Source organism: Protopterus annectens, chromosome 3.part0, assembly GCF_019279795.1.
Source record: "Protopterus annectens isolate FY-2018-M chromosome 3.part0, PAN1.0, whole genome shotgun sequence".
NCBI lineage: Eukaryota > Metazoa > Chordata > Ceratodontiformes > Protopteridae > Protopterus > Protopterus annectens.
The window spans coordinates 17,950,205-17,961,841 of NC_056731.1; the positions used below are offsets into that span (position 1 = coordinate 17,950,205).

The 11,637-nt window shown below is 36.7% G+C and overlaps 1 protein-coding gene across 1 annotated transcript in view; it reads right to left on the minus strand.

The window, feature by feature from the left end:
* Nucleotides 1-11,637, minus strand: part of MYO3A (myosin IIIA) — a 2,697,794-nt gene that overhangs the window by 674,513 nt on the left and 2,011,644 nt on the right. The window contains exon 21 of the mRNA XM_044064554.1: nt 155-243. Within this exon, the coding sequence (XP_043920489.1) occupies nt 155-243 (89 nt within the window). The remainder of the gene's footprint in view (nt 1-154; nt 244-11,637) is intronic.

Sequence of the window (11,637 nt, forward strand, 5' to 3'; positions counted from 1 at the left end):
AACTTTTTGAGCAGCTGTTTTTAATAACAAAACCAAAAAATTTACAAAACCAAATGCAGCACAGTAATGGAAACCCATAGCATATGTCAATATTTTTTTACATTTAACAGAGATTTTATAAATGCTCGGAATTCATTCAAATAATTATAATTACCTTTCCAGCATAGTGCTGAATTCCAAATGTAAGATCCACTCGTTTTGGTCTCCAAAAATAATTTGACTTCAGATTACCCTCAAATTTTTCTGAAAATAGAGCACAGATTTGTAATAATGTTTTGATAAATAATTGCAACAATCTTTGTTATCCATTGTTAATATCAAGGAATGTGTTTTTTTTTTGCTTCCACTTTTAGCCAGAATCATGACAAAATACGCATTACTGCTTTTCTTACTGACAATGTGTAATCCAGCTGGAACTGTATTAATTATCATGGGAAGGAATACACAAAGGAGAAGAAGGGTGCTCAGTAATCAATGAGAGGTAGTTCTCTGTACATATCGATTTTGCAATCTAGGATTCTAAAATATAACCAGCATTTGCAGAATTGTGTGTGAAATTATTTTAAATCACTTTTCAGTATTTTTATAAGAAACATGCAGTCCAGCATTCTCGCAGCTCTCTCTAATAAACTGTGATAAATTTAAGGCAGAAGGACAGAATTTTTAAGGAAACATATTAATTTTTCATCAGGATTTGACCCACATGTTTCTGTTATACAGAGAAAGTGATATCTGATCCCATTAAAAAAATTATACTAATTGTTAACCAGGTAGGTCCACTGGACATACAATCCTTTTTCAGGGGCTACCAGGGAACAATGTCTATTTAAGTAACTTGCTCATGACTACACATTAGGCAAATGAAGGCTAAGGGAATCAAACCCTGCACCACAGGAACTATAGCTCATAAATTTAATATCTGCATCATCTGCCAGATAAACAGATGTATACAGAGAACTACCATTCATTATATACTGGCAGTTTTGTTTTCTTTTGCCTTTTCTTTACAATTCTAATTAATAAATTTGTAGCTGAATTGTAAAGTTTAAGATATGTATGGTTATATCATGGAATGAGAGGTAATGTAGTCTTAATGGGACAGGTGTAATATATGTATAGCTTTCTTTTCACATGTATACAGTTAAAAATAAAACATACAAAAATATATGAAACTATATCAAAAATAGGTTTAGGCTGCTCCTCCATGCAGGCATTCCTTAGCATGGAATGCATCAATATGTGCATTGTCACAGAGGCCTGGCTCAAGTCCATAGAAAGCACTCCATTGGTGCAAGGCTTCATTGCTTATCATGCATTTATTTCCACTGAACTAGACAAGAACACTAAAGGTAGAGACATCTCTATATTCGTTAAACAAAATGCCACTTCCAGACTCATTAGAAAGGACAATGACCTGGAACTCCTCCATGTACATCTTACCATTAATAAAATCCCATATCTCATCAAAAACAGCTATAGGACCCCCCTCTATATCCACTTTGGCTTTTTTAATTTATCCAACTCTTTTGGGTTTCTAATACCATGACAGGAATGGATCCCACTCCTAAATCAAAGTATGATTAAAGTTCATGAAATTAGTTTTGTTTCAGTGTTTGATGTCAGCCAGAAGTGCTCTTTGTAGCACCTGCAATGTACCCAGTAATGATTCCTTCAATTTGTATGGGGGTTACATGTATTGGTAACATGTCGAAATACGGCTATAGATTCTTTGTTATAAGACCCCATTGCTCCTACTAGTATTAGAACTCTCTGGGTATATTTCTTCCACATTGTTGTTGTTTCTGCCTGCAAATCCTGATATTTTATGAATTTGTGTCTCTATGTATGCAAGACACTGCAGTCACTGGATGTAGTGATTTTAATGATCAATGCTACTTTTGTCTTCTTTTCATGGACCACTAAATCTGTTTTTCTCCCATCTATCTTTTTTACTGTTGATAACAGGTGATCCCGTATGATGTAGACTTCATCATTTTTCTATGATGCTTTGTGGGTGATGTTCCCAGTGTTTTTCAGCCACTTTAATACCATAATGTTTGCACAATCCCAGTGCAGCAGTCTTGCCACATTATTATGCCTTTCAGTATACAGTCCTTCTGCCATTAGTATATCTCAACCAGCAACAAGGTGTGCAACTGTTTCCAATTCTGTTTTACAAAACTTGCATTTGTCTCTTTCTCTCACGTTCAATGACCTTTGTAAACCAGCGTATACATAGCCCACTATCCTGGGCCACTAATATTAGCCTTTCATCTCTTGGTTTGAATTCGGCTCTCCTCAACCATTCCTACTTTTGTTTCTGATCAACATGAGGTTCTTCCAGATGTTTTCTATACTTGCAACCATATTTATGCATTTTCCACATTTCTTGCCTTCTCATCTGGTCTTTCACCTTATTCTTTCTTTTGTTTTTGGCACATTCAGTTGCTGCCTGATTTTTATCTACTTATGGTTCAGTTTCCATTCCTGCTTGATGCTGATGTGTTTCTGCTAGATTAAGCAAAGATGTCATCTTAGATTTATTTTCCTCATGTTTCAAACCTTTCACTATGTTTGGGTCTTGTGAGGTCAGCAGATATGTGTGGAGTCCCACGATTGCAGATCTATACATGTAATCAGTTTAAAAGGAGGTTCATCCTTCCTTCAGAATGGGGAATATATAGTCTTGGTATGCACTAATTTTTATAAATCATTTGGTGAGCATGAGGCATCCTTCTTGTTTTCCTGTCTGTTCGATCCAACACGTTTTGGGGCCAGTCAGTCACTCAAAAACTGTAAGTTAGGACAGGAAGAGCAAATTGGTTTATAGCCTGAATTTTGTTCCTAGATGTCAATGCTGTTTTCAGGATTAATTTAAGTCTTCTAAACTATTCCTTACTAAGTATTATTCACATTTGTTCATGTTTTATTGTTGATTCTTCATCGATTCCCAAATATTTATAAACTCCTTCCTGCTTAAGTTCTTTAATATCACATTCCTGTCCCAGATTGATATTTTCTTGGTGCTGCAGTTTTCCTGCTTTAAATGTTGATTTTGCACATTTATCAAGACCAAATGACATTCTTATATCATCTGAAAAAGTTTTGACTACTTGCAGTTGTGCATCCTCATCCTTATCTCATGTGCTATACAGTTTTAAATCATCAATAAAGAGAAGATAGGAAGCCCTCACACTTTGCTGTTTTCTAAGAGCCAAATTATAGCCATGGCCTAAGTTGTCAGTAGATAGCGTATTGGGTTAAGGGCAAGACAGAATAACAGCAGTGACAGAGTCTCACCCTGGAATATCCCCCTTTGAATTTTTATCCCTGGAATAATAATTTGTCCTTTAACATGGCTTAATTGCAAAGTGGTCTGCCATTGTTTCATGGCTACTGTAAAGTAGTTGATCATTGCAGGGTGTATCTTATACATATTTAAGCACTCTTTTATCCATGAATGTGGGATATTATCAAATGCTTTTTTGTAGTCTATCCATGCCATACTTAGAGTCTTCCCTTTTTTACTGTTTTCCACTATGATTTTATTTAACAACAAATGATCCTTTGTTCCATATGACTTTCTTTTATTGTCCTTTTGTTCTGCTGCCATAATTGAGTTTTCTTCTAAATGACTATAAACTTTGCCACCATCAATTCCCATGTATAGTTTATATGTCATCGGAAGGTAAGTTATTGGTCTATAATTTTTAGGGTAGTTTGCATGTTCACTCTTAATTAGGAGCATTGTTTTTCTTGTTGTTTGCCACATTGGGGTGAGCATATAAATAGTTCATACTCATGGCTAAATCTTCATGCAAAGATGTTAATACTTCTAGCCAAAAGTTAGGTACTACATCTGGGCCTGAGTTTTCCAATTAGAGGCTTTTCTGAACTTTGTTTCAATCTCTCTGGCTGTTACTTCATCCCATTTCATATCCTGTACCTTTAAACTTCTTATTCTTTCTTTTACTTCATCTATCCATTTAGCATCTTTGTTATGTTACACAGGATCTTCATAGATACTTCTCCAAAATGTATCTATTTCTTCTTTTTCAATTCCTTTTACCTTATTTCCCAATTCTCTATAAAACTTTTTTGGATCATCAATAAATTGCTTATTTTGTACTTTTCCTTTATATTTATCTGTGTATCTTCTATGTTTTCCCACTGTGCTGAGATTTTTAGTTTGCTATTTGTGATAGTGCATGATATATCCTGATCTGTTCTATTACTGTGCATTGCTTTTATCGCATCTATCTTTCTTAGTATTTTTGTTGATCTGTTATCTCTTCTATATTCTTCAGTGACGCTTCTTGTCTTAATTGCCTTATAGTTTTATCTATTCGATACTTCCATGATGGTATTCAATTTCTCCCCTTCCTTTCCCTCACTACCCTGTGTTCTTGTGGTAGAACTTTATCAGTTATTAATTTAACTGCACAGTAATATATCCTGTTTACTTCTATTATATTGCCTGGATCTCTTTGGACAGTCCTAATTACTGTGTTCATTTGTTTTATCAAAATTCTGACTTTTTGGGTTTTATTGACATTCTGCAGTCTATTTATTTTATTGATCTTAATATATTTATCTCTTTAAATCAAGCAACTCTTCTCTTATCTCGTTTTCTTCTAAAGTGAGGGCACATTTTTTATTTTCAATTTCCTGCGGGCATTTTATAGAAAGTTCTACAGCATCTTTCTGTGGCATATTCTCTTCAGTTTCATCATGTGCCATCCATTGATCTGTCATATGAGAACTCACCAGCCTATCACTCCTCAACATTGACTGCGTCAGAGTTTCCACAGTTTTCTGTTCCTTCTCTTGCTGTCCATCTTCAATTGAACATTTATACTGGTTTCCTGTGGAAGACTCCAAAATATCTTCATATGGCACCTAACCAATTGCTTCCTGTTCCACTGGTTCCCCACCTTAATTTGGATATCTATTGCTCTGTTCTGTTGTGGTGTTTGCTGAATTAGATTTTCCACACTGTATCCTTCACTTCATAAGTACTCTATAACCTCAGTTTCTATTTCTTTAACTCCTCCATTACTGATCTCCTTTTCTACTTTTCCTCTTTGTCTTCTTATTTTTTGTATTGTAAAGTGTTCCATGTCCGGATTCCTTTGCCTGTATTTCTTTTCAAATATCTTTGTTGCTGCTCTTTTTGTATTGGTTAGTTTTGCTTTCTCCTTTGCATAAATATTACAGCATATTAAATCTCTTTTCCTTTCCCATGTCCATATTTCTTATTCAGATGTCTCCTTATCTTCCTGCTTCTCCTTATATTTTGGACTCTCTCCATCTTGCTGTGATGTAACCTATGTTAGACCTTCTACACCAAATCCTTCATTTCGCAGGTACTCCATAACTTCAGCTTCTATTTTTTAACTTTTGCTTTACTAATCTTCTTTTCTACATTTCCTCTTTGTGATATCACTTTCTTTATTGTGAGATTTTCCATATCTGGATGCCTTTGCCTGTATTTCTCTTCAAATATCTTTGGGGCAGTCTTCTTTATATTTATTAATCTGGTTTTCTCCTTTGCAAAAATATTACATCATATCAAACCTCTCTTTATTTCCCATGTCCATATTTCTTTTTTATACTTTTCAGAAATCTCTAGGTTTTGTTGTTTACATTTTCTCACTTTCTCAGATACTTCTTTTTCCAAACAGATCAGTGTTTCTTGATCTATATACTGTTTTTCACAAATCTGTTGTATTAATGAATACAAACTGTTTTTCACAAATCTGTTGTATTATTGAATTCAAATTTTTATCTGAAGCTTCTGACAGTTTTTCTTATGGAAGTATTTTTCTTTCCTCTAATTTCTATTGTAATCATTTTATATATCTTGTGTCTGGAAATTCTGGGCTTTGACATAATAGTAACAATACATAATTTGTTTCTTATCCTCAATAGTCCACTTTATCATCTTTATGGCTGTTCTTTGGCCTATTACTTTTGTGATTTTTGTGGACTACTACTTCCTTCTACAATAGGGAGGCCATCCTAAATCCTTTGGCCCATATGTCCTACCTGATGAGTATGGAGTTCCTATACACCAAGCCAAACAGTGTTCTCCTAGGACACTTCAAATAACCTTCTATAAATTTAGAGACTAACACATCACCTAACATGTATGCCAGAGATTTCTATAATTCATTAATACAAACTTTATGTACAGTTAGTCTGTACCCCAACTAGAGGCAACAAAATCCTTGACTTGGTCCTTATCAATATGGTACAGCCCTGTTCGGTACCAGCTTTAAGTCCCTACCTAGTCCAATCTGGCCATAAATCAGTCATATTGACTATAAGACTGAAGTGAGAAATACCTTCCAATAACTCAATATTCAGATTACATGCTAAGTCTAATCTACATAAACTGAGTGATGACCTGTCTAAACTCAATATCCTCCCCCAACCTGATGTCTCCCCATTGCATATGTTAAATGCTTTACTGTCAAATTCTGCACTTGTGTAAATAGCTGTGCACAGGCATCTGCCAGCCTCCAAAATAAATACAACGGAAAATATAAAAATAAAATCCTCTAGTGGAACTTGAATAGAAACGGTCTACAAAAGAAGAAAACATACATTGTAAATCTATCTCCAGGCATGCCAAAAATGCTCTTACTAAAGTTAGCAGGGAACCCCATCCCCATATCAAATCAACAAAAGCCAGATATGAGGTAAAAATAGTCATCTGATGCTAAAGACAACCACAAAGCCTTCATTAACTATGTTATAAACCCCAAAAATAATGCTCAGCATTGAACAAAGCTAATAGTAAATGAACAGACCCAGAGGACATAGCCAATCTACTAACAGACGAATTTAGTGCAACCTCAACCCCCTTCCAACATTCTAAGATCACATACCAAAATCTGTGTAACCTGCCTGAAATCTTCAAAGAACAAGTCCTCAAGGGTCTATCCAAGGCCAATAACACTGCTTGTATTGGGCCCGATAAAATACCAGGATCTGAAAGTAGTAATAATTCAGAAGGCAGAATTCGCAAGAAACACACTGTTGTAAAAGACACCTTTTAAAACTTTATTCCATTATGTACTTTCGGCTAGAAAATACCAGCCTTCTTCAGACATTCAAAAATCATGTGACAAACTCTATTATAGCCCAACCCAACCACTTGAGTCTTAAAGACATTGCATTATAAAACAACAACGTATTAAAATGAAATACTTTCAACAATACATTTTTAAAAACATGTATATAAATATTTATATATAACTATCTATCAAAAGTTTTTAACTCACAAGAAATAGACACTACATCATTTAACCATGGATAAGCAGATGCATTCAAGTGTAAAATCCACCACAACTCTCTATGTTCTAAAAAAAATCCCACATGGACCCTCCCTAGGGTTAACATACTAGGATATCTAATGGCTAGCTTGAAACGTGTTCAGTCAATCCCTTACAGAGACTGTTCAAGATCAACCTCCAAACAGGCTATGTGCTAGATGAATGGGGTAGGGTGTTAAATGACCCACTTAATTATAGACACATGAGCCTGTTGAGACTCATCTTTAAGGCTATGGAAAGGATCATTATGGAATTAATAAACAGGACATAAGCAACCTAAAACCTCTTGACCCAAGCCAATCCAATTTTGTCTACAACAGATCCTGCCTACTAAACCTGAATGGCTTCTTTAAGAAGGTTACTGACGCAATGGATGAGGAAAAAACAGTGCACACTTCATATCCATATCTCACCAAGGTGTGAAACACCATTCCACACTCAGGTATTGTTAATAAACTCACCCACAAAAATAGCAACCCCTCTGTAATTCAGTAGATAGCAAACTGGCTGACAAATAGAACCCAGGAAATTAGAGTGGGGGCCCAATCACCTCCAAAAGACCTGTCACCAGTTGTGCACCCCAGGTCTCACTTCTTTGGCCATGCCTCTTTGGCATTTAGTTCTTGGGGGCCAAAGCCAATACTGACAGCTCGTGACTCATCAAGTTTGTTGATGACTGTAAACTTGCTGCCATTAATAGCTCTACAGAGGTCACCAAGATCCTTCAAGAGGTGCTATCCCATACAAACATGACTGGTGTAAAAAAATGGACTAAAGCTAAATGCCCAAAAATTTATAATAGTATCCTTCAGTAAGTACAACATCCCCTGCAACTATCACATTGACAACACACCCCTGAAAACTGATCCAATGACTAGAGATCTTGGAATCTACATAGACAGTAAACTGACCTTCAGTCACCATTTACCTACTGTGTAGAAAAACCTTTTTCATTGTGCAGCCTGTTAGTAGGTGCATGGCTTCCAGGTTCAGAGATATGATCATTCAGCTGTACTTGCCACTTATCAGATTAACTACTGGTTATAATGCACCTTTTGGTATGCACCTGTCTAGTCACTTGACACAACTTGAGTGCTCACAGAGTTTTCACAACATGAAAAATTCAGAGCCCAAATCATAAGAATTAAAATGATCATCTCAGAGCCTTGTTCCTATTCACAGTATCATACATGTTACTGAGGGGTGACTTCTGCCTCACAAACAGATACACATCAAGTCCTATCCTACCACACCTGCTATGCATTTGCAAATCCAATTCTGGCATAAACACCCACTCATGAGATATTAATCTCTTCTGCAACATAAATAGAATATTTTGGAGGGGCTGATATGTACAAAAGAGAATTCCTCTTTGGAACAATAACTGTTTTCCTCTCCAAATAAAACAAAGTGCTTTTCTTCCTCAGTTCAAATGTAATTTGGATGAATGGATGGGAAACTAAAAATTCATCTATCTCTGGAGTAGCACCACTATCTCTTGTGGAAAAAGGTACTGCAAAAATTCTACCTGCTACACCTTATTCATATTTAAATTGCAAGGGCTAAAAGCAGTTCATGGGAATGCATTACTAGGCTTCAAAAGATCCATCAGTGTCAACAGGCTAGTAAGAAGCTAGGTGTCCTTCACCAGGATCTAGCTTTAACATCAGGACAAGCATTATTAACTTTAGACATACTTCCTTTACACCTCTTTTTGTGTCACTAGACATGCTGAAGTTCAGGACTGATTTGTTCACTTTGCACAAACGTGATTTTGGCTGTGTTAGTGAAGCGGTTTATCTTCATGTTTTGCAAATGTTATGTTCATTTTACCACCAGTAACTAACTCATGATTAGGTGTTCTTAAGGATCATTATTGAAGTGAAATGTCAAAATGTGGCCTCAAAGCGGTGTATGACAGATTCCTGGTTAGGACCCCCCCACACACATGCACACGTACATACACATACACACACACACACACAGGCACACACACACACACACACACACACACACACACACACACACACACACACACACACACACACACACACAAAGGGGCATTACTTGCACACAAACTTCAATTTTCAGTTAATTTGTTAAATAAGGTGAAGCTCTTTAAGAGTGACTGCAATGAGACAATCCTCTAAACCCTCAAGTGCAGTTGCTGAGGAGCTGATTATATTTAGAGTGAAATTGCAGAGGTACAACATCTTGCATAGGGGATGTCTGCACAAGATAAACTCAAAATACTTATGGTTTTGGACAGACTTGGCAGAAAGCACCTTTGATATAATAATTTTCAGTTGCTTACACTTAGTCCTTTTCAGATATATACCACTCAAAACAATCAGTGATTCCCACTTTTATTGTTGAGTAAATTTCTGGCTGAATATTTATTTATTTATTTATTTTACATTTGTTTATCGGGATGGTCCAGCTGGGACAGTGCCCATTTTCAGCAGAGGCCTGGGGAGAAAAGCTCCAGCCTAAGCTTACATGCAAAATTGTCACATCAAGTAATATAATATATATATATATATATATATATATATATATATATACATATATATATATATATATATATATATATATATATATATATATATGTATATGCACACACATGCATGCACACACACACACACACACACACACACACACACACACACACACACACACACACACACACACACATATATATATTTGTATAAAATAGTAGTAGGCAGTAACCCATGGCAAATGTATGATGCTCTGTTGCAACAGATTATTACCAAAGAACAAGACTCTACTCCTGTGTTTCTATCTTTGGCTTGCAGCTTTAGTAGCAGTTAGAATGCTGTAGCTGCCTTCTTCCTTTACTCCACACTTAATGAGACTATTAATCTCCTTGTTCCTATGTCTTCATTGTAGCCTAAGTGGAAGTTAGGCTACTGTAGCCCCTGTTCTCCTGTCTGAACTTACAGTGTATGTGGACGCTACCCTACTGGCTGGCCATTTCTAGATGTGGCAGGACTAGAGTACCCTTATAGCAGGGATTTAGTGCTACTGTGGTGAGAAGTGAACCTGAGTGAAGTCCACTGGTAAGTTATACTGCCCTTGGAGGCAGGCAAGCATCTCATTCTACACCTTAGGGAGATTGAATGAGATTCGCCTATACTTGCTGTAGTACACTGTGTATCCTGCAATGGCCTCAAACTGCAACCAAATCATGTGCATCCCCACTCTTGTCCATAGGCATCATTGCTGGACAGGGCAGCAATACCGGCACTTGTTATTATCCATATGGGCAGCAACATGTGCCACCATAATCCTCATAAGACCTAACATGGCACTGTGACTGGAATCTATAACATCACCAAGCTACTGGCAGAGCTGGATGACATCCTGTCAAAGCCATCATTCACAACCATCATCTCCATATCGGAATGAGTAGCAGCAGACTGCACCTGGACAACAGACCTGCACATTTCCTGGTTGATTCTTAGAAGTGCCTGCAAATCAAGGGCTGATTGTGACATGTGATGGCAGCAGGAAACTCTACTAGATTGCTGTACTATGGATGCTCTTAGTTCAAGGGGAGCCACCTCCGTTGGGGATAGTGACTTTTAATGCTCTATAGTGAGTAGTTCAGGTGAAACTGAGAACTGTACACTCAACCAGAACAATGGACAGACAATGCCTGTTTGTCATCTGATTGCAGCTTTGTATATCTACATCATTGATAGACCCTACAAAGATGTTGACATCAATATGTTGCCCTGATGCCGTGATTACTTATGTCACTGTAGCTGTGGTCCAGCCTGTGAAAACATAATACAAGGCAACTCAGAGTAAACATGATTAACCATGCTACATCTGAGGCCTTCTGCTGGGCATTATACAAAATATGCAGATATAAAACAAACACATACCCAGGCTGCCATTCCTGTGTGCCTACACACCTGGCATACCTATGGAAAACTTGCATTGATATGAGTGTCCTGCCTGCAAGCTGTAAGTGCACTGCTACAATATATACTTTCAGAATGGTTACTGACCTAGTACATCTCACATTGAAACATTTATTTCCACTACTCCAGGTATGATACTCATACCTTCATAATCTCCCTGAAGGGAAACTAGGAACTCCTCTTCATCAGTTAGACTTGATCCCCTCCACTGGCAAACTTCTCTGCCATTATGTTATATTGTGTATTTCTTGCATGTCCAGCTAATCATGTCATTTGTCAGTGATATGCCTCTGACTTTGTTGTGATTTATGATTCTACCTACCAACAGCATTAAAATCATGAACCAA